Raw genomic sequence first — 27104 nt, forward strand, 5'->3', positions numbered from 1 at the left:
TTCTAGTTGTTTGTAAAAGTTACAGCTTCTCTGGTCTTAGGTGGTGATGATGGCGCTAAGGTGACAGTGAAGAAAGGTGGGGGGGTCTTACAAAATGATAGGAAGGAATTTCTGGGGGGAAAGCAGGACGGCAGGGTATCCCCTTTATTTCACAATCTGGATTTAGGACCAAGCCCACAGAGCCAGCTAACTTTATCAATATGAGTATCTATGAAATGTCATTCGTTCTTTCACAAACATCTACTAAATTGTACTGTCTCTGGTTCTATGTTCTGGAACACTATGTATCAACAAACATATAGTATAAAGCAACACTATGGATTTTAACTGTGTCCTCTGGGGGTACTACCCAACTCCCTGCCACTTAACCCATTAATTATCCTAGTGGAGGAAGTTACAGGGCTGCTTTATGAGGAAGATATTCTGTTATGGACAAGAGGGCCTTCAGCTGCACGTCCCACACCAGACACAGCTGCCTACTGGGACAGGCAGTGTGCTATAAATCAGAATGGACTGAATTCAAAATCTTGAGATTACCTTTGCGTATGTGTCTTGCTTTGTGAAACTGCAGTATTCCCGGAAAGTCTTGAGTAAATCAGGTTCTTTAATTCCTTACATTAACAGTGAGTTAAGGGGCTTCCCTGGTGGCACAGTGGTTGGGAATCTGCCTGCCAATGCAGGGGACACAGGTTTGAGCCTTGGTCCGGGAAGATCCCACATGCTGCGGAGCAACTAAGCCCGTGAGCCACAACTACTGAAGCCCTCGAGCCACAATTACTGAAGCTCACGTGCCTAGAGCCCATGCTCCTCAACAAGAGAAGCCACCACAACGAGAAGCCCGCGTGCCGCAACGAAGAATAGCCCCCGTTCGCTGCAACTAGAGAAAGCCCGCGTGCAGAAATGAAGACCCAACACAGCCAAAAATAATAAGTAAATAAAATAAATTTATTTTTTAAAAAACAGTGAGTTAATAACGGACTCTGCATAAGTTGTTATTAGATGTTTTCCTGATGATGCTGACTAGCAAGAGGGGTCGCTCTCATTCCTATATGAGAGAAATCCACAGCTCAGAGTGGCTCCCTGATTGTGAACGAGCTGTGCTTAAAATAATAGAGATCTGACCATATTTTAAACATCCTAACTAATGAAAAGACTCCTATTGTGATTGCTTTTGGAACGCTAAGAATTCTCTTATCAGTGTAAACTTCCAATTTACTTTGTGGGCAATGCTAAATTTTTACACATCACGTTTATAGAGCAATAGCCATATGGGCTACGCATTACTAAATCCACTTCTAAATAAATAAAGCTGAAATTTTGTGGGTTACCTGATCAGTCTTGGCAAATGTGCCAGCTCCTATCGTGTTTAGAACCCTGTGTTCTGAGGTGCTCAAGTTCACGCTGAGGAATTTGCTAAACAAATCCCTGGCAAGGAGTCAGAGCAGTGGTTTTCTGTATGCTTAAATCCTTTCAAATAGAAATGGCAAAACACCCTGCCCGAGTCCACAATTCCTAAACTTTTGGAGTGTCAATCTTGGAGTTTCTTACTATTTGAATCTGAACTCACTCGCTTCCCCAAAGGAGCAGCCTATTTATTTATTTTAAAAGTTAAACGGAATGAAAACTTCTGCACTTTGAATTAGGCAGAAATCAGGGCTAAAAATAACTTATTTCGCGAGTTTCCTATGGAAAATGTAAGACAGAGGTGATCAGTCTCCTTCCCAAGCGGGGTAGGTGGGGTCTGAGCCTGAGCGAGGGCGGGTCTGCACGGGACTCCCTGGGGGCGGGGGTCGAGGCAGGGGCCGGCCAGGGACTTTCAGCGCCCGGTGACAGTGCGAGTTTGTGGCAGTGATTTGGGGAATATCTCAGAGTTCAACAGGTTAGGGGGGAGACAGCTAACACACTGGCCTGGTGTTTGGGGCTCTGCTCAATGACGGCAGGGACAGGAGGGGGGAAAAGGAAAGGGGGGATGGGGATGGAGGAGAAGGGAAGGTGAAAGCCGCAGAAATAAAGGGCAGGGAAGAGAGGGTAGTGGAGGCAGGCAGAACAGAGGGGGCGAGAACACAAGGGGGAGGCGCGCGGGCGGGCGGTCCTCCCGCCAGCAGGGGGCGCGCTCCCGGCAGCCCCGCGCCCCGCCCCGCCCCCCCTCCCCGCCAGCCGCGCCTGCGCCGTCGCCCCGCCTCGCCCGGGATGCTGCTGCCGCTGCTGCGGAGTAGCTGCTTTCCTTCCTCTTCCCCTGGTGGCGGCAGCGGCGGCGGCGGAGCAGAAACGGGCGCGGGGGGCCGGCCGGCGGCCCAGCTGCAGCGCGGAGCCCGCGGGCCGCCGGGGCCGCTCGAGCGCGCGCTCGCCCAACCCGGGGCCGACCCGCGGCGCGCGGCGGAGGCCGAGGGAGCGCGGGGGCCCGGGGCGCGCGGCGGGCGGCGGGGGCCGCATGCGTGCATGGATCCGGGCGCCGCGCTGCAGAGGCGGCCCGCGGGCGGCGGCGGCCTGGGCGCGGGCTCCCCGGCGCTGTCCGGCGGCCAGTCCCGGCGGAGGAAGCAGCCCCCCAGGCCGGCCGACTTCAAGCTGCAGGTCATCATCATCGGCTCCCGCGGCGTGGGCAAGACCAGCCTGATGGAGCGCTTTACCGACGACACCTTCTGCGAGGCCTGCAAGTCCACCGTGGGTAAGGCTGGCTGGCCGGGCCGTGCATTCGGGGTCGGCCCCAGGGAGCCCCTGCCTCCTCTGCCCCGCGCCGGGCGGAGACCCCCGTCCCCACGCAGAGTCGTCCTGCGCCCCCGCCCTGCGCCGTCACGAGGCCGGGTGATGCGCGGGGCCTGTCCAGCCCGGAGCATCTCTCCCCGGAAACCCCCCGCCCACTCGTTGCTAGGAAAAAGGTGGTGACAGGTGGGGGGCGGGTGGGCAGCGTGGTGGACTCGAGCTGTGCCCTGGCTAGAAGGCCAGAGTGCGTCATGTCTGGTGAATTTTGATGCCCTAACTTTGCCGTCCTAGGAGTAGGGGTATTTCCATTGTCAACCCGGCTTAGTTTCTAATTTTGAACTCACTTTTATGTTGCGCTGAAATAATGACGTTTTAAATTCCCTGTGGAGGATCTCCGGGGAATATGCAAACTAACTCTACACTAAGTTTCTTCTTTTAACTGTAAATGCGGGGCAGAAGCACTTCAGCTGTGTTTGTCCGTGACCTCAGATAACCCCCCGGGGCTTCGAAAGTGGGGAGGAGGCCTCCGGCACCGCCTGGTACGTGAAGTATAGCGAAGTAACTACAGGACCAACCGGGTCAGGAAGTATCGTGTCCTCAGGTTGTAAAATTGAAACTGCGGGGAAGTTTTCTGATGAAGTCACATGTACAGGCCTTGGCGTTGAGGTCTGTCAGGTCGCAGTCGGTAACAGCTGCTTCAATGGAAAACCCCTTAAAAGCTGTCAAAGGTAGGGGAACCCCGCAGATGAGATAGTTCTTCGCAAGGAAGATCAGTCACCTTCAGTAATAGCGAGGGATTCCCCTAGGGGAGGTCCAAGAAACAGTGAATAAATGGTATGTAAATATGAAATTCAGAATTAAAAGTATCATTCCACACACTTGTACAAATATTTAGTATTGTAACCAGTGGTAGTTCCAAGGTGATACAATTTGAAGATGAACTGGCTTTAAGTTGTCATGTAACAAAACACTGCTACATTTAAAATGTCTTATTGGAAGACTGACCTCCTAGTTTTTGTATTGTCTTTTTGTTTTGTTTGTGAGAATGTGTTTCCCTTCATGCTTTTTTTTTTTATAATAGATCATTTTGGACATATTTGAGCTGTCTGTACCCTGTGTGTTTTTAAGATCTTGGCCTTGGAGTCATGATATTAAAGTTCAGTAGCGTACCTTAGACCTGGTTCAAACATCCAATCTTGGATCATATAAAGTACAGGGAGTTATTAAACCATCCAACAAGGGTTTATACTGTTATTTTAGTACCTGGCATAAGTAAAATAGAACTAAAAGCAATTCAGAGTTATCCATCTTTTATGGCTCCACACTTAAAAATGAAGAGTAACATAGCTGTACTAGGTGAAGAGAAACTAGCACAGGAATAATGGGTGGATAACAGGGCTTGGGTGGCTGGAGGGCGAGATGGGGGATGAGCACAGGTGTGCTTAGAACTGGGCAGAGGAGACGTGAGGAGGGGTTTTTTAAGCTGGGGCCACAGTGGAGCAACACCCACACAATCTGGGAAGGAATCATTAGGGGACATCGGGAATGAATGCCTCAGGACCTTGGCTGCCAGGCCATGGAGTGTGCACCTTCTCCTGTAGCAGCAGGAGCCATAAAGGCCTCTGGGTACAGCCCTGGCAGGGTTGCATCCAGTATTTGGGAATCGGAAAGGGACCGGGAGGAAACCGGGAGGCGAGGGGACCAGGCAGTCGGTTTCTCTGTCCCCTTAACAAACAAACATAAATGCACATGCCTCCCCACACCACTGCTGTTGTGGAGTTCCTTGTGAACTTGGACTTTGTCTTGCTCATGTTTGTTTCCTCCATACATAGCCTGTAGTACTTGGCTTGATAAGTGTTTATTAGTTGTGGGAAGTTCAGAGAAAGATGCTAACTTCTGGTCTGACCCAGAGTGTGAGAACACTTTAAGAAAGTTAACTAACCCCCCTTCAGTCTCTGCCTGTGAGCTGCTTTTCCCTTCCACTTATCAGATCACTTATTGAGCACCTACTATGTGCTGGTGCTGTGCTACCCACGGGGGCTTGAGTGAAGAGGACAAAGTGTCTGTCAAGATGTGGCTCAGAGCCGTGGGGCTCGGGATGCCCCAGGGTGATGAGGGCAATGTAGAGATGTGTACAGGCTGGGGAGCGTGGAGGAAGCCCCCCCCAGTTGGGGTGGGATGAGAGCTGCAGTGGGGGGCTTCCTCTGCACTGGAATGCTATAGAGATGAAGTTCATTCCCCGCGTTCCTTTAGAAAAGTGCATTTAAATGTGGCGCTGGGTGTGCTGTACAGTTGGAGTTGCCTCACCTGAATGCCTCCCGCAGGTGGCTTATAGGGTCCTTCTGAGGCCAATTGTTGAGTTTCGTGTCCACGGAGCACAGTCAGCTCTGCAGATTCTGCTCTGCGGGGCCCCTTGCCCTCACCCTGTCCGGCTGGCAGAGTCTGGAAAAGACCATGCGCCCCGCAGCCCTGCACAGGTGCTGACCCAGGAGGGTCGCTCCAGTGATGGCTCAGCCAACCTCAGGCTGGAAGCACGCATCTCCAGTGAGTCAGACTCACTGGACTTTCTGTAAAAGATCGTAGCAGAAATCCTGAGGGATTTGAGATAATAAACCTATTTTGTAAAGTTACAAATGAACAAAATGATTGTTTTGTTGTTGTATTATTAATCAAATCAGAAGTTGATTTGGTTTACAAGACACACAGAACTCACCAGAGTATGAAACTGAGAAGACTGTTTTTAATAATTGACATATTGGGACTTCCCTGGTGGCACAGTGGTTAAGAATCCTCCTGCCAAGGTAGGGGACATGGGTTCGAGCCCCAGTCCAAGAAGATCCCACATGCCACGGAGCAACTAAGCCCATGCGCCACAACTATTGAGCCTGCGCTCTGGAGCCCGCAAGCCATAACTGCTGAGCCTGTGAGCCACAACTGCTGAGCCCACGTGCCACAACTACTGAAGCCCGCAGGGCCCTCAAGCCTGTGGTCCGCAGCAAGAGGAGCCACTGCAATGAGAAGCCCGCACACCACAGCAAAGAGTATCCCCCACTAACCACAACTAGAGAAAGCCTGTGTGTGCACAGCAACTGAAGACCCAACGCAGCCAAAAATAAATAAATAAATAAATAATTGGCCTATTTAATGGAAATTGTCTAGGTGGAGTATTACTTTCAAATGGGATTTTGTGTTTGTGGAATTGAGTTACTTAGTCTGATATGGCTGGCATGGTTTAACAGGGGCTTTAAAAGCCTCAGGAATAGCTTTTTGAAGTTTGAAAAATGGAAAAAAAACTAGTTGGCTGTAGAAATTCACAAGTCTCTAAAAAAAAAAAACTCATAAAATTATGTATGTGTCAACCTTTGTTTTTTAACTATTGGAAGCTAACTGTTAAGTTTGTTTGGATCTAAATATTTTTACCAGGCAGCCCCTGCCTCCACTCACCCAGCAGCATTAAATTTCTAGAAAATCATTCTAGAAACCTGGGCTCTTGATATAAGCTTTGGCATGAACTAGTTTGTGACTTTGGAGAAGTAATTTATTGTCTTTGCGTGTAAAAGTTTACGGTCTGTTAGTGGTAGCTACATTTCTTGAACGTGTACTGTGTACCAGCAAGAGTATACTCTTTCTAAACCTCACAACAGTCCTGAAAGTTTCCCCATTTTACAGAGGAGGAAGCAAAGTCCCAGAGGGTAGACAACTCATCCACAGTGGCCCAGCGGTCAGCAAGTGGTCAGGGCCAGGGCTGCAAGTGAGTTCCTTCTATCTGTCTGTTCCTTAGCTTACTTTGAGATTTAAATTCACTTTATTCTGAAAATTTGGATAGTTCAGAATCAGACACCATGAAACCCTTTCCTGCTTGCCTAATTTGGTCCCCCTGAGAGCCCTGTGAAGGTAGTGATGTCATCGATCTATGGTATCATTGACATTGACTTTCTTTAACTATGCCCCTATCATTTGTCACTTTCCTCTGGATATTAAGATACTGCTCTGAAAATTGCATTTCTTATTTAAATATTCAATTATTCAAATATCTTAAGCCTTTTACATATTTATTAAAATATATTTAAATCGAGGAAAAGGAGGAGTAAGACGATTTGGACCAGAATTCTCATTTCCTGGGCAATAAAGTTTCTTTCAAAGTGCCGGAGGCCAACATAGGATTGCCATTTCTTTTACCTTGCCATGTAAGGACATTTTTTAACAATCCACTACCACCAACTTTAAAAAAAAAAAAAAAAAAAAAAAGACTTAACATGCGGTAGACCAAAAAAATTAGGGAAGACAGAATATCAGAATTTAAAAGTTCTTTTGAATTCAGTTTGAGAACCTCACTACTCTGTCTTCATTTTTCTCATTTTGCATCCATGCTTTAAACTTCACAGCCTGGCCCCTGAGAGTAAGTGGTCTTAGAGGGTTGATAGCACTTGCTGGAAGCGCTGTTCCCACTCAGTCACGTGCCGTGGTCTCTGTTCTCAGAGCGCATCTCTAAGGGTCCCATGTGCGCTCGGGAAGCCTGTTCCCAGGGCGGGGAAACCTCTAGGTGCAGGTGACTGGTTCATCAGGGCCAGCAGTAGAGCCGGAAGCGGAATCGAGAGGTCCAAGGAGCAGGTGGATGTAAATCCTGTGCGGAACTGGCTGTCTGTGGATGGGCCGAGATGGATGAGATGCAGGCCATCGGGGTCTGGTCCGCTTTGCCCACAAGCAGTGGAACTGCTGTCAAGGGAAATCGAGTGCTTGTGCTTTATTCTGGAAATTTAGGTCACAGATTTTTGTTCAGAAACCCAGAATGATCGTTTCATACTGGATTAAAATTATAAGCTGTGTGTTTTGTGTTGCTTTTCTGTGATTGTGTGCAGTCTTCGCAGCCATGGCTGAGCTGCCCCAGTGTTTCACTCACGAGGGAGTTAGGGAGAGTCGTCTGAATTCCCACTGCCGAAGCCCAGACGCTGAAGCTCTCAGTGTCAGCCCCTCCCCTGCCAGGATGATGTAACAAGATGACTCAGGGAGAAGGGAGTGGAAGAGGAACGGTCAGTTTCTATGCCAGCATATGCTGTGCAATGTGTGATTTGGCTTATTTAATGCACTCAGGGCACGCTGATAGGCTTGTGCGGAGCGCATTTGTGGAAATAAAGTAGCTATCTTTCAAAATAAGTGTGGAAAGTTGGCGATCCCGGTTGTTGAGGTTGAATACAAATCTATTTAAAGACCTGGCTTATGTGCATTCAGCCTTTCTTTCAGTGTCGTGCACTCACACTGCAGAAGCTAGTTCTGCTTATGCTCGATGATCGGGATCCAGATTCTTCACGGTTGCCTGTCCTGCAGCTACGGGCTCTGTGGAGCCATCGGCCCAGGGTCTGTGGACTAGCTTTAGAAGGCAGCCTGGGTTCCTTCGAGAGCTGATAGGGCCAAATTATTCTCCAGCCTTGCATGCCAGAAACATCGTTCTTATGAAGCATTTGCTTCATTTTGTAAAGAAGGCATAGTTTTGTACACTAGTCTCAGCAGGTCTTTCATGAGAGGCTGCTCGTATTTCTGTAAGACTCCATTCTGCAGGCCATTTCATGGTGCAGGAAGCACACCTGCTCACCTGACTTGTCCTTTTCAGAAGGGGAAGTGAGTCCTGAAGATGGCCGTGAGAAAAATGTTAGGGAGGATGTAAAAAGCTACACTTCAACCGAGGAGGAAGGGGATTCTTCTCCTTTTGTCCTTTAATTGCACAGCTTTGACATTCAGAAAGGATTCGGAAAGCCAGAACTGTAAGCCTAAAATAGTGCCCTTAATTGGATGGGATTTTTTTTTTTTTTAACCCTTGAACTTTAAAACCAGAAAATACAACACAGGCTTAACAGAACATTGTATGCGGCAGGAAACCTTTCCCCCCCAAATCTGACAGCCTCCTCTGTTTGGTGTCTAGTACTGACATAAGGCCTTCTTAGTTTACAAAACCAAACCACAACTTACAGACCCACCTCCGGCAGGCTGGTGATGGGAGTTGCCGGTGAACGCAAGTCTCCTAGTTGTTCCAGCGTAATGGAAGCAGAAGCTAGGCCTGCTACACAATCACGCACCTGCAACCAAACTTTCACTTTTGATTTTTCATTTAAGACACTGGACTGTCTCCTTGGCCACTCCTGTCATTCTCTAAGCTCCCGGCAGGGGCAGGGGGCGGGGGTGAGGGGTGGGCAGGCAGTGCTGGATTTAAGTTCCAGCTCTACTCACAAGCTGTCACTGTCTTTAGGCGGCACCTTAACTTCAGTTTCCTCCTTCATGAAAAGAAAAAATAGACAGAACTCACACTCTGTTCCTGTCTGGTGCTACAGGAACAAAATAGCGTATGTACCTGGACCAGAAAAGGCAACTATAGATGTTCCCTTATCCTCCTAAATTATACTGCAGATGCAAAAACTCTGCAGCACTCCAGAAAATAATTGTTATCCTTTAAGGGTGCATACTGAAATACATATAGGTGAGCATGAAGTGTCAAAATGTAAGCCACAGGACCTGGGTAAAGTAGAAAGGCCCTTTGAATTTCCTTGCATATTTTATGGGCCCATCTGATCAGTGGTAAACTTAGTATTTAGCAAGTGTAGAAAATGTTACTGATCTGCCATTTGATTATCTGGGGGGGTTTCTTTTCCAGATCTTCCTCCCCCATCGACATCCTCTTCCTCTGGTGGCCAGGAGGTTGAAATGACTCCATGCTTTTCAGCCGGGGTCTGTGTGTAGCCAGAGGGTAGAGCCAGGCCTGCTGGTGTGGGAACAGTTTGAGCCGGCCAGTCCCTTCCCTAGCAACGCAGAATTCCTTTTTTGACGTTAAAAACATGTTTACAGCTCCCTCCCAGTAGTTGCTTCCATTCTTGCCTTCAGGTGAGGCTGTGCAGAGAGCTGGGAGGCGCCAGACTGTCTGGGTTCAAATATTTGCTCTCACACTTACCCACCTGTTGACCTTGGGCAAGGTACCAGCTGGCTGTATCTACCTATAAAAGCATCAAGAAGATCCCTGCAATGAGTTACTGTATGCAGTAAACCCAGGAGACATTGTTCTTTGTCTGCAAGGGGAGCACGTCCATGCCCATGAAACTTTCATGACAACGAACACTCACCTCCTCTGGAGTGTGTGACCTCAGACTCCCCTCTCCTTGCCGGTTGAAGTTCATGTGTGTCCATGTCTGTTCCAGCCAAGTGCAGGGCCATCTCCTGCATGTGTCCGGGTCAGGGATGGTGGGTGGTCTTTGCTGAGGTGCAGGCCATCCAGTCTGGACTGAGAGGGGCAGGTCTTGTTAGACTCGAGGTGGACATTTAATATCCTCAGACCTGAGAGCATTTTTTAATGATACGCAGTCATTTAAACTGTTTTTATAGTACCTGCTTCTGAGATGATCAAAGTATTTTACAGTTACAGTAACATAGTTTCTGTTTCGTTGAATTCTCATAACTCGGCTTAGGAAAAGACCCCCATAATATTAAACAATAGGGTTTCAGAGGTTCGGGGGCCTCCTGGGGTCAGTACTACGGGAAGGTGGTCTGCATTGCCTGCCGTTTATCGGGTGCTCCCCCCGAAAGGTGGTGGTCAGGCAGAAGGCTGGCCTCATGTTCATGAGAGGGTTTCCTAATGTTAAATTTGTGTCTGTTTATTTTATGTCTGTGTGACCTTGACACATTTCCTAGTTTATTTTCTCACTGTCAACTCAGTGGAAATGCTGGGAATCCTCTCCTTCAGTAGAAATATTAAGTCCAGGGTTGGGTGACACTGTCAAGGATAGATGTCCTTGGAAGAAAAGCCAGTGTGTGCACCTAAGATAGTTATTATAAATTGACGGTAACGTCGTAACCACTGCTTGAATGGAGACTTATTTCAGAGTCTGTGAAATCCTTCAACCTCCTGAACATGTTAAGTAAACTAGAATCGTAGTCTGGTGCCAACTGCAGGTCCTTGTTGTTGGGGGCGGGGTGTGCAAGAGGAGGAGGAACACTCAGCTGTCATCGCAGGCATGGGCCACCGTGTTATTTTTGCTTTTATTTTGCTATTTGCTGGAAGGGAATGTGAAGAAAGAAGCTTCTGTTTATTTTTGCTATTTTCATTTTTGTAACTTTTTATACCCCAGCAAAACACGGTAATTTTTTTGGTAAATGTTTTGCCTTCAAGGGAACTTAGAAATCCTGTCAGCACCAAGTACGACAATTCTTTATGCTCTTGCTGAGATTTATGAAGGATAAATGCAAAGATGACAGTGCAAGGTTAATGTTTGTTCTTTAACAGCCCTTTAACAGTTCTTTAACGGTGACTCTGGGCCATTTGCAGATTTCGCACTTTTCTTTGTTTCCAGGCATCTGACTTTTATGTTAACCTTTGGTTGTGGGCAGTGTTATAATTTTGAATCTAGGCTCTGCCCCTCACCTGGCAGAAGTGATAATGACTTTCAAGCAAATGACCTTGGCCTCTGTAAGATGAGTATAGTAGTGCCTGGCTCGCTGGGCTCTGAAGGAGCCCACATGCTGCATGTCAGTCACAGGGGGTCTGACAGATGCCCACTCTCATTGCTACTAAAGGAAATTAAGATCAAGCCGACTTGACTAGAATACATACCTACACCCATTGACAGAGGGATTACAGCCCTGTGACCTTTCTGATCAAAATATTTTTAGGAAGGCTTCATACATTGGTTAAGCTTAAAGAAGGGTAGGCCCCTGTCACGCGGCAGGACATTCTCTTGGCGGACCATTTCCTGTCTATGTGACTGAGTAAACTGATACCGTAATAATCCCCTGGGAGGGGCATGTGTAGGGAGAGGATCTGGACGTATTAAGACTGACCATCCTCTAAGGTTTTACCGTCAGTAACAGGAAGTGTAGAAGAAATGAAATGCTCCATTTCCAGGGTGATGTGTGTGAGCTAGGCACCCTGAACCCCACCACTCTGGCCACCAGGCGCACTCAGGACAGAACATCCGCCCTTCCTTCCTGCGGTGTAAGTGTGTGTGTGTGTGTGTGTGTGTTTCATCATCAATACTGAATTTCCTCTTACTTCCAAGAAGAGTCAGCATTTCTCCTTACCCACCCAGCCTTTGATGGAGAAGAGGGGCAGGTTTCCATTCACCAGGTTTACTCGGTCGCTGTGGTGGGCCAGGCAGTGTTCTAGGCTCCAGGGAGCCAAAGGTGACTGTGCTCAGAAGGCACCTGCTCCTGTCACATGGGGGAGACCAACGGAGCCATGGCTCAGGGCTGGAGGGGGCAGAACTGGTAACGTGGATGAGGAACGCGGGTAAGGCACGGGGCCATCGGGAGGCTCCAATGGGAAGCACCTAGGACCGAAAAGGTTCCTGTGCAGAAAGGGAGGGTCTCCGAGAGAGAAGAGCAGAGGAAGGCACTTTGCCAAGTGCCTGGGCTGTTGATTTAGGTCTGGATGACTCAGCTCTTTAGGGGCAGGACTGTCTCCACCACCTGGTGGAGTGGTAGGCTGGCTGCTTCCCCTGTTGCTTAAGACGCTGTAGGAGGGGACTTTCCTGGCGGTCCAGTGGTTCAGACTCCTCACTTCCAACACAGGGGGCGGGGGCTCGATCCCTGGTCGGGAACGGACATCCCACATGCCACGCAGTGCAGCCAAAAAAAAAAAAAAAGAATTGATGCCATTGGAAACTTGGTTTTCAACAAAAGTTGCCACTTTTTTTTGTCTCTTATTTGTTTATAAACATTGGTCCTGGGCAGCCCTGCTCAGTCAGGAGTCTCTGTGCTAACTTTTCCCAAAACTAATCCCCTATTTGAGGCTATTGGTGACTTGTTACCTTTTGTTAAGGATCATTTATAATTTCTATGACATGTAAATGTTAAAATAGGCAAAAGGCTTCCCAGTTGGCGTAGTGGTTGAGAGTCCGCCTGCCAGTGCAGGGGACACGGGTTCGTGTCCCAGTCCGGGAGGATCCCACATGCTGCGGGGCGGCTGGGCCCGTGAGCCATGGCCGCTGAGCCTGCGCGTCCGGAGCCTGTGCTCCGCAACGGGGGAGGCCACAACAGTGAGAGGCCCGCGTTAAAAAAAAAAAAGGAATCTGTTTAGCCAAAACTACCTAGTTTTAGTAAGTAATGACATCACTAACAACAACAGAAATATATTCAGTGGCTAAATCTAAAATTGCACAAAAGAAAACAGATCATTAAAATAGTCCTTTCTCTTAAATGAAATTTCCTTTACCATATCTAATAGCCACTAAGTAGCTAGCTGGTAATGGTTGGAAACTTATTCCAATTTATAGCTTAGAAACAAATCCTTAAAGTATACAACTACACATTTTTTAAAAGCCTTTTTACATCAAGTCAAAAATATCTCTTAGTGCTGTCTATTTTTATTTTTTTAACTTTTATTTATTTTTAATTTTTTGCGGTATGCGGGCCTCTCACTGCCGTGGCCTCTCCCGTTGCGGAGCACAGGCTCCGGACGCGCAGGCCCAGCGGCCATGGCTCACGGGCCCAGCTGCCCCGCGGCATGTGGGATCCTCCTGGACCGGGGCACAAACCCGTGTCCCCTGCATCGGCAGGCAGACTCTCAACCACTGCGCCACCAGGGAAGCCCGCTAAACAGATTCTTAATCCTATTTGCTGTTCTTTCATCTTTGCTATGTTCTCCTATTGAAATTAGTAGTGTATTTATAATCACATGGTGATAACATTACCACTTATTCCTGATTTTGACTATATTAATGCCCTTTCCTTTTATTTTTACTCATTAAACTTTGTGGTTACAAAATAGCCACAGTGCAGGACTGCCTTGGAAAGTTGTTCAAGTTGGTTGAAAAAAAAGGTCTGACATGTTCAGGCTCAGAAAGGTTCTTAGCAGAGAAAACAGCCTAATCAAAACAAAAATTGTTTGTGCTGGCTGTTTCAAGAGATTCTTGTAGTTGACGTGAAGCAGAGCTCACAAGAGGAGTATCATCTGCCAGTTCTTTTCAATAAAATGTAGCTGGCACTGCAACAAGTCTTAACAAGTTGCAGCTCCCTTAAGTAAAATTTAAAAAAAAAAAAAGGAACTAGAAACAAAAGTAAAACAGAATAGTAGTCATGGCAGAATATGTAAATTTGATTTGTAAATTGCCATCACAGAGTAACATGGTAAGGCCCAATTTTATGCTAATATCAGGAAGAAAGGGTTTTGTCTGAGTTGTGCCTTTTTAAAATCAGAATGTATCATATAGGTCCAGGCTGGTTTCCAGGCTTGTAGAATATCACCTTAGGCTCTGCTCTTACCTTGTGGTTGAGTCATGAGGGATTCTGCTTGGTCTCTATTTGAGGATGTTGGTGGTGTACAGACATGCTTCCTGTTTCCCTGTTTCAAGGCTGTCTGAGAGTCAGTTGACTTGGAAAAGCAAAGCTTTTTCAGAACTGCGAGTGAAATTGGCTTAACCACCGTTTGCTGTGACCTTTGAAATCAGGGCTGGTGCGAGAGATTAAGAACCAAGATGCAGTAGCCTATTCTCCAGCTGTGACATTTTATATTCCTGCCACTTTTCTTTGTTGCACAGACCCTGGTCCCACCCAGGGTTATAAACATGTCTTTTGGTTGCACTGGTGTCTGCAGTGTGTTACTAATTATAAAAGTCAGCCACATGCCTTGGGCTTCACCTCAAGAACATCATCTGACTTTGAAGAGCTGCATCACTGCCCCACCCCCCCAGCCCCGCCCCGGTAGAGACCGGGCAGCAATCGGGACCCTGGATCCATGAAGCAGTCACGATATAGTTCCTGTAGAGATTATGTTTTCAGTTCCCAAATTTAGCTGGCATCCCTTTGGTTTATTTTTTCTTAGTTGTGAAAATTGTGTAAAAAATATTGTTTTGAAATCTTGAAGTTTTCTATAAGTGAGAAGTGTATAAGGTAACATCCACAGATGAAAATTTGGTTTAAAAAATTATCTGAAGCTTTAAGGGCTGAATTGGAAATGGGTGATGATTCATGATGGTTTACTTGTTACCGTTAAAGTAAATAAAAATTGAAATTAAGTTGTATGAGTAAATTTTTAAAAAGTAATTCCTCTTCCACGCTATTGACAATATAATAAAGTCACTTTTGCGAATGCTAAACAATTTAATACAATAATTTCTAAATTCAGACTAAGGCTGTTTGAAATCAAGATTGAGTTTCCAGTGTAACATGTAAGAATTTTCCCCGAGCTAGCATGCTTATAAAGCCATTCATTTGTTCATGTAATGATTAGTTGTAATTTTTAAATGGTTTTTATGCTACATCTCGAGTAGTCATAAACTCTATTATGAATAGCAAATGCTGCATCTCAAGCTCAGGGTGAAACCGAACATACCTTGGCTCTTCAGCTGTGCCGGGAAGCACAGAGTGATGGTTGTCACGCATACTGGCAAACTTCTGCTTTCTCCTTTTAGGATTTAGTGTGATCAGTTTTTTTGGTTTTTCTGATAATGGCATAAAAATGTACAAGTAGTATTATTTTTCTGACGAATTACATTGCTTTTGCTTCATCTTCGTCTGTTTTATTCACAGGTGTTGACTTTAAAATCAAAACCGTAGAGCTAAGAGGAAAGAAAATTAGGTTACAAATCTGGTAAGTGGGCATCTACACCCAGTCCTGCCGCGTGTGTTTACCAGTCCACATGCTTGTCTAATACAATTAACCGTTCAAGCTGGTCTGTCGCTCCTGTGTCTCCGCTCCTTTGCTCACATTCAAGTGGAATGAACAGACCTCCCTTCAGGGGAGAGTTCACTTGTCAAGGGAGAGTTCAGGAAAGAGTCCACTTGTCTCAGATCCCCTTTGCACACGGGAGTTGTGGGGAGAAGAATGTGGCTCTTATGGCAACTAGTTTGGAGCCTTTAGACTCTAGTTTCACATCATTTGACAAAACCGTCATCACTAAAACGATGGCTCCGCCGCTCGTCTGCATGTTTTTAACATTGCTTTGCGAGCATTCAGAGAAAGGCCAGTGTGTTCCTCCCCGGAGTTGCGTGGTCTCCTGGGCAAGTCCCCCACGGGCTGTGTCCCTGGCGGCACCGCGTGGTGGCCACCGCGGGACACGCATGCCCTTCCAGCTCCATTGCCGGAGCCGTGTGCCCTGAGGCCCTCCGTGCCCCATGGAGGGGAGCCCAGAGCCCCCTCCCTCCCTGCACATCAGGAGCGTGTGAGAGACTAAACCAGCCATGTGCGGGCCGCTCAGCACTTGGCCGCCCGCGGGGACCCCCGGAGCCCCTCTGGAGGAGGGCCCAGGGGCAGCGGCAGTGGAGTGGCCCCGCCGGGGGTGTCCCGAGTTGCCCTTGCTGTTAACACGGTCGCGCAGCAGCATCTCAGCCACTAACTCCTCCCGCAGGTAGACCTCAGCTCTGAGTGTTTGTCCGCCGTGTGTGTGTTGCTTTCATCCGCGTTCATTGCTGCCGCGTCGGTGGCTCCATCATCACCTAACGCTTGCGTGTTAGTGCCATGCCTCATCCTCACCCGTGTCCCTGTCCGGGACGCCACTGCCCCCGAACCAGCGGAGGAGCTCGCCGGCCGTCAGGTAATGTCTGCATTGGTGACTGCTGACTGTTTAACCCGCTTGAAGGATTGGGGTGGGGGAATGTTGCTTTTCTGTTTTGTGTTTTTGTTTCTCGTATTTTTGTTTGGGGCTTGACTATGAGATGTTTATGGTCCTGCCTACATACTTGGTAACAGAAAATGGGTATTTCTTACTCTGTTAGCCCATGATTGGGAAGGCAGCAGGCTGTGTGTGTGCATTGCTGCCCAGGTTTTGAATTCTGGAAATAGCAGCAGAGTACCTTTCACATGAGCCGCTGTTTCTAACTGTACACTCTTTAAGGTAGAGACAGTCTTTAGGGACTTCCCTGGAGGTCCAGTGGTTAAGACTCTGCGCTTCTACTGCAGGGGACACCAGTTCAATCCCTGGTCGGGGAGCTAGGACCCCACAGGCCACATGGCGTGGCCAAATTTTTTTAAAAAAGATGATCTTTAAAAGGATTCTCGGAGGCTTCCCTGGTGGCGCAGTGGTTGAGAATCTGCCTGCCAACGCAGGGGACACGGGTTTGATCCCTGGTCCAGGAGGATCCCACATGCCGCGGAGCAACTAAGCCCGTGCACCACCACTACGGAGCCTGCGCTCTAGAGCCCGTGCTCCACAACAAGAGAAGCCACCGCAATGAGAAGCCTGCGCACCGCAACGAAGAGCAGCCCCCGCTCACTGCAACTAGAGAAAGACCGCGAGCAGCAATGAAGACCCAACACAGCCAAAAATAAATAAAAATAAAAAAATTTTTTTTTAAAAAAAAAGGATTCTCGGGGTATGTCCACCTCTGTACCAGGCACCTGTGGGGAAGTTGCCTCACAAAGGAGACACAGGTGTTGTGAGAACGTTTGTGACGCACAGTAGGTGGCAGCAGTGTCCCAGTGATGACACTGTCGCCTGTCCAAAGAGGCACGCACGTCCTAGGCGATGTGTTAATACTTGGGTTCCGTCTCAGGCGGGAGTAATCTGATTTACAGAGGTATTCACGTCCAGGTGTCCTGTGCCCTGGAACTCTGCTCACTACAGGCCTTCTGTGCCGGTGGCATTGGATTCTTCTGGAATCTAGCTGCCTTCCTCTGAATCTGAACTAAGAGGCCCGACCTTGTGAATCCCACTGGGGCCGGATAAAGTGTGACTGCACGGCTATGGGAGATGCACGAATGCCCCGACGCCACTGGGCTCTGGGGTGTAAAAGCCTCTCCTCCGACTCACAGCCTCTCCTCACCCTTCACACTTCATTCTCGGAAGTTTTTTTGTTTTTTTTTGTTTTTGCAGTACGTGGGCCTCTCACTATTGTGGCCTCTCCCGTCGTGGAGCACAGGCTCAGCGGCCATGGCTCACGGGCCCAGCCGCTCCGCGGCATGTGGGATCTTCCCGGACCGGGGCACGAACCCGTATCCCCTGCATCGGCAGGCGGACCCTCAACCACTGTGCCACCAGGGAAGCCCTGACTGCCAGTTTTCTACAGGGAGTGTCCCAGGGTTCAGTGAGGAAGCAGAGTTTGTCTTTTCCAGAGGGGTTTTCACCAGTGAATAATGTACATACTGATGCCAGCTACCTGCTAGTCCCTTAATACTTGAAATAGGATTCTTATCTGAAATAGGATTTTTATCTCCTGGAGTATATTATTTAAAGGAAGGAAAAACCTTCTTTCCATCACTGTGATCCCGTAGGTAGGAAGGAAGCACTGGAGCCGCGGCCCAGCTGGTAAAGGGACACGGGGCTTGTTTCTGCCCTGGGAGCTGCCCTCAAGCTGTGGCCGTTGTGACCTACTGTGTACCGAGTGTGCTGTCGTCACTTTACTCTGTCCCGGTCGAGGGTGTAGGGGGAGCCGATGTGTTGGAAAGAGCTCTTCAGAGACCCTGTGCTCTGAGCTAGACTCAATCCATGGAAGCTTCACCGCTGGCCGGTTTTCACCAGGAGGTCGTGTTAGAAGACATGCATTTTTTTCTTGATGATTTCTGGATATAGCCAATCTAAGAAAGTGTTATTTACTACAGTGTGATTTCCTAAAGATTTAAGGTACCAAAAGCTGCAGATATCATTGTCGTATTTTTAGGTCACACTTTATGTCATTGCCACATTTTTAAGTCCCTTGATTATCTGTTAGAAAAAGGACCATTTTCCCATCTCTGCTTGAAGCGTTTCCAAGTGTGTGTATATAGAACTTGGTGTAAGTATAGCTAAAATAAGTTGTCGACCAGAATGTAGTTTCATGAATTTATATCCACATGCTGTCTGGAAATTATTCACAGAGACTTAGGTCTGTTGTGTTGAGATGGACTTGAAGCTGAGAAATTAACCTCCCACCTTGAGGCAAACACAGAATTCAGATGCTTCATCTAAAGGCCTCTTGTTCTGTTCAGTACTCACTGTCAGGGAATTTGGTCTTCACCAGCATTCTTACATTGACATCAAGTTTATTTCCTTTCATTCTCTGCTTGAAGAGGTAGAACGCTTCGTACACTGACTTTGGTTCCTACAAATTAAGAATTGTGTCATTTAAACTGATATATTAAATTTTTAAAATGACAGTCTTTGAATTTTCAAAGCATGGTTGTATTACCCAACTGTGGAAACAGGATAGCAGGAAGTTTTCAATTTGTACCAAAAGCAGAGAGAGAAATAATAATGAGATCACAGTCCACCGGTAATAAATGATGATTTGGCTGACAGTAATAAGCTGTAAATCTGTAGGAATCAGCTCTCGGTCATTACAGTGAAAATTCAGGTTCATTGAGATAAAGGTAGGAAATACTAGGATTCTGCATCTTCATAGGTAGATAAACCATGATCCAGGCATTGGTATCGTGTTATCATCTAGCTGTGTGAAAAGTGGAGAGTAGTGTGGAATTTTTGTGGTACTGGCTCAGCGTAGGTAGCTGATATACACTTAACTTTTGCAACCCAGACATTTTGGAAATGTGGAATAGTCTCTCAAGGGAAGACGCTTTTCTGCCTCAAGCAGTGAGAACCAGGCACTAAGAGACGGAGTCAGAGGAATAGCCTTAATGTCTCCTCTCTGGGGTCTTGTGAGCTAGCCATATTTGGACTTATTTGTGTTACAGGTCGCCTCAGAGTTTGCCTCTCAAGGTCTCCGCCCTCTTTCTGTGTGTCTGACTTAAAGCCGAGAGAGTCAGCTAACTTCACAGTGTTTCTAAGATCCCTAAGTGAGCTACTCATGTAGTGGGTTTTTTGAAACTGTATCAGAAATACCCGTTACTATCTTGATTCCTTGATTGTTGGGTTTTGGTTTTTTGGGGGTTTTGGTGTGGTTTTTTTTTTGCAGTACAGGGGCCTCTCACTGCTGTGGCCTCTCCCACTGCGGAGCACAGGCTCTGGATGCGCAGGCTCAGCGGCCATGGCTCACGGGCCCAGCCGCTCCGCGGCATGTGGGATCTTCCCGGACCGGGGCACGAACCCGTGTCCCCTGCATCGGCAGGCAGACTCTCAACCACTGCGCCACCAGGGAAGCCCCGATTGTTGGGTTTTTATTAGAACTTCTCCTAGGGATCTGCTGTCCCATGTCGTGCCTGTAGGTAACAGTGCTGTATTGTACACTCAGAAAAAGTCTGCCTTCAGAGGGCAGATCTCATGTTGAGTGTTCTTACCACAATACAATCAAAATAATTTTTCAAAAACTTGTATTATTTCTAATTTCTCTGTTCTTGAGCCCCCAATTTCTGGATCCTGATTCAGTGAATATGTACAGAAACGAATGTAGAATTGATTTAAGCTAAAAGTCAGGTTAAAACTACTTAACATAAAGATTCATGAAAGTCCGTAATTCCCAGAATGCTCAGTGAAGACCTTGTGTCTGATTGCTGTTTAAATTTGTGATGCGGCTATCATGTGCTAACCACAGATTTCAGAGTAGAAAAATGTGTGTTATTTTTGCTTTTTAAAGAAATGAGTGAGAAATGTTTTATCAAATCCCAGCTTGAACAAGCAAGCACTTGTGATAGGAAGAGAAACCACAGTCTGAAAGATTTCACTCTTTGGTTTGAAAGTATTAATTATGCCCCTAAATGTCTAGGATCCTGGAAATAAAATTGTTCAATGATTCCTTATATAAATGAATGGTATCTAAATCAGTTCCTTCTCACCTGATTTGAAGATGCATTTTTGTGTCTCTAAGTTGGTTTTAGGAATCCTGAAGAATTCAGTCCCCATCATTTTCAGTGTTCCAATTTTGGGGCAGTTCTGGGTCAAAAAATAAAGTTCAGGGGACTTCCCTGGCAGTCCAGTGGTTAAGACCTTGCCTTCCAGTGCAGGGGGTGAGGGTTCAATCCCTGGTGGAGGAGCTAAGACCCCACATGCCTCGCAGCCAAAAAAACAAAACAAAAAACAGAAGCAATATTGTAACCAATTCAAAAAAGACTTTTAAAAATGGTCCACATCAAAAAAAATCTTAAAAAAATAAAATAAAGTTTGTTTTGCCTTGAAGTGGCGTCCACTTTCTGCATTTTACCCATGTAACCTTTTGTTCAACACCTGTGGATCGAGGGTCCGCAGTGGGCCAGGCACCCACTGGACCCTGGTGGACAAATCAGACCAGCCTCAGGTCCTGGGCCTTCCAGCCAAGGGCACAGGGCAGTCTTACAGCCTCTGGAGCAAAGCAAGTGGCCTTGCTTTATGTGAAAATGAATTTGCCAGCGAGCTTCGTTGTTTGTTTGGGCATAATGACATATCACTAAACGGAGCTAATTTGGTGGCAAGTCTAATCTGATCAAAGCCGTAAGTTAGGGCTTCCCTGGTGGCGCAGTGGTTGAGAATCCACCTGCGGATGCAGGGGACACGGGTTCGTGCACCAGTCCAGGAGGATCCCACATGCTGCGGAGCGGCTGGGCCCGTGAGCCATGGCCGCTGAGCCTGCGCGTCCAGAGCCTGTGCTCCGCAACGGGAGAGGCCACAGCAGTGAAAGGCCCACATACCGCAAAACAAACAAACAAAAAAGCCCTAAGTTACAGCACCTTTGCTGTATGTGTTTTAGGGACACGGCCCCACAGGTTCACCCCATCCAATGCGTTGGGAAGAGGTGTCACACCATCTCCCCATTTCAGGAGCTCACATGCTGTCCTGTGAGAGGCTGTGGGCACCTTGCAGGGGAGAACCCCATTTTCTGTGTACCCCACCTCCCCTTCGCTTCCTCCGCCACAAGCTACCTGTGTCACGTGGCCCGGGGAGTATGCCGTGAGTTAGGATTCTTCGGGAAAAACTAAAGATTGTTTTCCTGATCAGAAGGTCTGCTCTGTTGAGCCTCCTTTGTAAATTTGTGATGATTCTCAAGCAGTTTCTTGGCTTTTTAGGTTTAGAAAATGGGTTTCAGCCAGCTTCTGTGCACTATTAGTGTGCATATATCTTCATGTAGAAACGGACCACTTTTCCTGGAGGGGAGATAAAGCTTTAGATTTCAGGGTGGCAGTCAGAGAGTGATGAGCTTGGTTATTTGCAAGGCTATTTGGTACCTCTTCTCCCTTTGCCTTTGACCACTTACTCTGGAGGGATTAAGAAGATAACAAGACCAATTCTATAGCGTTTTTCATTAGTGGGGACTCCATCAGCAAAATCAGATATTCACCATCGAGTTCAGTTAAAAGAGTTCTAGGCTTAAATCTTTTATCATCCATGCATTTTGTCGTTGTTGATAACCACCTAGTTTATGGTGTGTTATACTTTCTACCATTATACACGGCATTTACTTCTTTTCAAAATCTTGGTTTGAAAGAAACTGGGGCTTCCGTATGATTTTGTTTGGCTGTACCTAGCTCAGAAAAGCTACCCCCACTAAGAGTGAATATGCAAAGATGTGTGAGGAGTTACTCACAGTTGGGCTGAGGCTCTTCATGTTGTTGTTCAGAAACTAATTTCTGCTGCTGTTTCTTAGGGACACAGCAGGTCAGGAGAGATTCAACAGCATTACCTCAGCTTATTACAGAAGTGCCAAGGGGATCATATTAGTGTATGATATCACTAAGAAGGAGACATTTGATGATTTGCCAAAATGGATGAAGATGATTGATAAGGTAGGTGTTGCATTTCTCTCTCAGATGTGAACTCTTTGCTTGTAGGTGTTAATCATTACAAAAGGAAGAAGGGAAACATTTATGCAGCATGTTTTTCCATCCTGAATGTCATTTAATCCAGATGACAGCATTCAAAGTAGGTATATAGCCCTGCATCATAGATGAGGCAAAGAAGAACTAAAATGTCTCCAGGATCCCCTTATAAATAATAGAGCCAGGATTTTTATTCTGGTACCTGGGCTCTGTGACTTCAAAGCCCAGACATGCTCATTGCACACTGTCCGGCTGCATCGTGGAATCAGATTCAGGACTCCTTGTTTCTGCAGAAAGTTCACTTGGATGCTTGCTTTGTGAGTGTCCACAGAGTGACAGCCTCCCAGGGACAGCCATCTCCACTGTGCCCATGGGAGATGCCAAGGGCCTTGGTCACCACGGGACCTCTGCCCTCAAATGAGAGATGACCTTCACCTCCTCACTTTGAACTAAAGAAGAGTTTATCCTTTGGACCACACTTGACTATATAGAGACATCCCAAGTCTGTATGAATAATGTAATCTGTGGGTTCCCCTCTGAGAAACAGGGACCCAAAATACACATGTAGACGACACAGCTGCTGAGGGTGAGATGTGGTGGTCAACAGTGGCCACATTTTGAGAGTTTTTTTTCCCCCTTATTCAGTAATTTGATGTTTAGTTCCTTTGTATAACAAGCACACTTAGTATATTATAAATGGGATTTTGTGTACAAATTGTATTAAACCCATCTGTTAGATGATGTTGGAGAATGTTCCTTTGCAGGTCTCACTAAGCGCATTTTCAACGCGCGCCTCTTTAAAGTGTGTTAGGGACCAGGGTTGCCAGGGTCACGGAGACGTCGGGACCCAGGGCGGGTCTGGGCTCTAGGATGGCGAGTCTCCAGATGTGACGTCCTCCCCTGCTGAAGCCGCGGAGTATATGCTCCTAAGGACCTCAGACAGGGGCGCCCTCGCTGCCAGCTGACAGCACAGAACCGAGGGATGGAGTTGAAACCGAAGGCAGTGGCCTCCATGTTAGGGGCTGCTGGTTTTTTTTAAACTTAGAAACGGAGCTTAACTTTTCGTCATTATAAAATTAATGATACCTTGTCATTATAGAAAATTTAGAAAACCAAGAAAAGCACAAACATAAATTTTAAAAATCTTTAGTTCTGTCATCCAGAAAAACTAGATTGGGTCCCTACTCCGTTTAGTTTTACACCCTGCTTATTTAACTAAATATATTCTGTCACAGGGGCCTTCCTGTGTCATCTTAATATTCTTCCGAAGCTTTTGTTTTGTTTATGGCTTCATTCTTTTGTGTACTCTATTTCATTCTTCACCTACCTTGTGGGATTTTCAGGATTTTTTTCAACTAAGTGTAAAGCTTTGCCTATATTTTGAGTCGTTTCCCTAGGATAGATTCTTAGGAATCGTGGGTCAAACGCTGAGAACATTGTGGTCCGTCAGGCCTGTGGCCACGTTGCTGTGAGCCCGGCAGGAACCCTGCCCGGGACAGAGTAGATGCTCAGAGATCGCGAAGCAGGTGGTCGGAAGGGTGAGATGTGTTGCCTTGGTTTGTTTCCCGCGGTGTGTCATGTGCCTGTCTTTGAAATGCAGCTTCTTTTACAATCCCACAGTACGCTTCAGAAGACGCAGAGCTTCTTTTAGTTGGAAATAAGTTGGACTGTGAAACTGACAGAGAAATCAGCAGACAACAAGGTGAAAAGGTGAGGAAAGTGGGGCAGAGAGGGGGTCTCAGCACCCACGCTCTGTACGGTGAGCACTCTGTGTGCTTTCCCTTTTAATAAATGACTTTATAATTATTTCATAATTCTAAAAAAGTAATCACTCAGTTGCATCCTTCTTATTCATTTGCTTTTGTTAACTTCCTGCTCCTTTAAATTCATTTTGAAATGGAGGGGAGAAAAACACATTAGTGTATCCTGCATTATTTAGTATCTCACCTGACATCTTATACAGAGAAATATTCTTTTAAACTATATAATCGCTTTCGGGGTTTCTCTCTCACTCTGACCTTCCGTGGAGAAACGGTGATATTCATGTTTTAAATGTCAGATACACTACAGTTTAGAAACTTGGGCACGTAGTTTGACTTGGCGTCACCTTACAGATTTTGTTTTGTTGTTTTCTTATCATGTAGGAAATTGGCTACACTGTGAACTTTACATTTGAGGGTAAACAGGACTTTCCAGGCCTTTCGTCCCAGCCCTTCCCTGAAAGCCAAAGCCCCAGAGCTGTCCGTCCCCCATCACAGGCCCCGTGCTTGTACATAAGATTCTGTTGCATCCCCACAGAGAAAAATAACTTGTTTTCTTAGTTTGCACAGCAGATAACTGGGATGCGGTTCTGTGAAGCAAGTGCCAAGGATAACTTCAACGTGGACGAAATATTCTTGAAGCTTGTTGATGACATCCTGAAAAAGGTGAAAAGAGAGAATCGTGCATCGTGAAAGCGTTTCATCTGAAACCTGTTCATCGTTTCCTTTGCTGTTTTTTGGTTGGGAAACTTTTACGTAGAAAGGGAAGGACGGGGGTCATCGTCAGGCTGAAGACCAAGGCGGGCGAGGACCCGGCCCAAGGAGCCGGCTCGCTGCCATGGCAGCCGTTCCCCACGTCCCTGGTGCCACGTTCCAGTCCTCGCTCAGCCTCACACGTGGTCTGGGGAGCGGGTGTGACCGCGGGCTGTGTTATTTGACTTTTGCTCCTCTCTCGGAGTTTTCCCACAGACGACTAAGTTAGATACAGACAGTGGAGGTCTTGCCGCGCCTTGGGGCCCTGCTGTCAGGCGGGGCCTGGGGCCGTCCCGGGGCCTTTTGTGGCGTCAGGTGGCAGGAAGATGGCTTCACTGGACAGCAGCACTTTGTTCAGGCATCTTTGGGCTTCCAAAGATTTCTTAGTGAGATTTTTGAGTGTATTTGTATTACTGTTACACACGATCGACTCGGTTCAAACGGAATTCAGAAGCTTCTAATACGATGGCTGTCTGTACAATTACCAGGAGAAGGTGCTTCTTTCTTTAGTAATGGTATAACCCCGGAGAACACAGAACTGTTTTTTCATTTTTTGGTACGTTAAGTTTCCATTATACTGGACTGTGAAAATAAATGTTTATGAGGTCCATCGGCTCTCTTCTGCTGTAGGGTGTGAAATAGGCTGCACAGCGTTTGTGTGATGATTGAAGCTCCCTGAACCTGTTTCTTAGGTTTTGGCTTAATATTTTCATGCCTAATTAAATCCTGATGAGTGAAGAGTTTTCTATAAAAAATACTTTGGGGCTTCCCTGGTGGCGCAGTGGTTGAGAATCCGCCTGCCGATGCAGGGGATACGGGTTCGTGCCCCGGTACGGGAGGATCCCGCATGCCGCGGAGCGGCTGGGCCCGTGAGCCATGGCCGCTGAGCCTGCGCGTCCGGAGCCTGTGCCCCGCAACGGGAGAGGCCACAGCAGTGAGAGGCCCGCGTACCACAAAAAAAAAAAAAAAAAAAAAAAAAAAAAAATACTTTGGTCTTCTATAATGCTACAATTTGTAATCTTTACATATACATTGTTGGGTTGAAATGTACTTGTCTTTTTCTTTATCCTCAGATGCCTCTGGACATGCTAAGGAACGAGCTGTCCAATAGCATCCTCTCCTTACAACCAGAGCCTGAGATCCCACCAGAACTGCCTCCACCCAGACCACACGTCCGATGCTGTTGATTCACTACTTTGGAGACAAAGTGGGAGCGATTCCTGGAGAGGGGAAAGGTTCCATTCTGCACTACAATCATTTTGACCATTTCCTTTCGCACTTTGTAATCCAAGTCAGAGCTATACACTAACTTGTAAATACGCAGATATGCAATCCTGGGTAAGTTTTGGTTATAAATGACATATTTCCCTCCAAATTATTATATTTCATGCATTATCCCGGTGCCTAGTGTATGTACACTGGGAAACGTAGTACTTCTAATACGAAGAACAGGAGAAATGAGAGCTATAATGTTTCTTGAGATAAATAATTGTCCTTGTTAATTATATTATGAGGACAGAGATATTCTGATAAGAAGAAAGAACGTGGTGCTTTGCTTACTGTTTTAAAGAAAATTTGTAAAACTAAAGACCTTTTTTGGGTGGGGGGGAAGCGATCTTGAATGCTTTTTCTTTATTTACATTTCTCCCAGCCGTAGCATCTTTGAAGTGTTGGAGTGTTTCCCACAAAGCAAGCCCATTCATAGCCGTCTTGAAGGTTATTTATTCACATTACGTATTACTGGTAGAATATGACTAGTTAGAAAGTAGGACTTGAATTGGTCCTGAGGCCCGAATCTCTCTGGTTTCCTGATGGACATACCCTGTGCTTTTAAGAACTACAAAGATTCAATAAAGAATTGTTTTTGAAACTATAGAAGATTTAAAAAGAACACTGCTGTCCTAAACAAATCTTGTTTAAAGGAATTTTAAAGAGATACATTTTACTATATCAAAGAACGTACATGGATTTGCCTAAACATTCTATATACCTTTGTAATGATAAAACTTCTCCCCTTGATGGTGAAGCTTATTCCTATTAAGCCTGGACTGTGTTCTTTTTTTTTTTCCCCGCCCGGTCTGATAATGAATTTGTGAACTCTATCTTTGGTATATCTTTTCTTAAACTGCACTGTTTAGTCAAGGTAAATAAGTCATTATGTATTTGAATAACTTGGCGTGTCTTGAGTGTTGTGATATGAGAAGCATTGTGGTCTTTCTACACTAATGAAATTCAAATAAAATTTTGTATTTATGAATGACAGTTGAGTTGCCACACTTATTTGTGCAGTTACAAATTACGTATTTGACAATATTTTTCCA

The 27104-nt window shown here is 46.5% G+C and overlaps 1 protein-coding gene and 1 long non-coding RNA gene across 2 annotated transcripts; one reads left to right on the top strand and one right to left on the bottom strand.

The window, feature by feature from the left end:
* The first annotated feature begins 2175 nt into the window (after positions 1 to 2175).
* RAB12 (RAB12, member RAS oncogene family) lies at positions 2176 to 27045 on the top strand. Its single transcript, XM_059041266.2, has 6 exons — positions 2176 to 2665; positions 15205 to 15265; positions 22099 to 22237; positions 23891 to 23980; positions 24592 to 24696; positions 25857 to 27045. The coding sequence occupies exons 1-6, from the start codon at positions 2191 to 2193 to the stop codon at positions 25968 to 25970; spliced, it is 984 nt and encodes a 327-aa protein (XP_058897249.1). The 5' UTR covers positions 2176 to 2190; the 3' UTR covers positions 25971 to 27045.
* On the bottom strand, positions 6999 to 14101 carry LOC136792621 (uncharacterized). The gene is made up of 5 exons (XR_010836681.1): positions 13939 to 14101; positions 9807 to 9964; positions 8923 to 8966; positions 8673 to 8771; positions 6999 to 8323 (listed from the first exon to the last, which is right to left on the bottom strand). It is a non-coding gene; the product is annotated as an uncharacterized lncRNA (long non-coding RNA).
* Positions 27046 to 27104: the final 59 nt, after the last annotated feature.

This window comes from Kogia breviceps, chromosome 15 (genome assembly GCF_026419965.1).
Source record: "Kogia breviceps isolate mKogBre1 chromosome 15, mKogBre1 haplotype 1, whole genome shotgun sequence".
In the NCBI taxonomy this organism is placed as follows: domain Eukaryota; kingdom Metazoa; phylum Chordata; class Mammalia; order Artiodactyla; family Physeteridae; genus Kogia; species Kogia breviceps.

Coding starts and splice junctions, on each gene's coding strand:
- RAB12 (XM_059041266.2), top strand. CDS start 2,191: ATGCTGCTGCCGCTGCTGCGGAGTAGCTGCTTTCCTTCCTCTTCCCCT. Junction 2,666..15,204: donor GGCCTGCAAGTCCACCGTGG/GTAAGGCTGGCT, acceptor TTTTATTCACAG/GTGTTGACTTTAAAATCAAA. Junction 15,266..22,098: donor AAAATTAGGTTACAAATCTG/GTAAGTGGGCAT, acceptor GCTGTTTCTTAG/GGACACAGCAGGTCAGGAGA.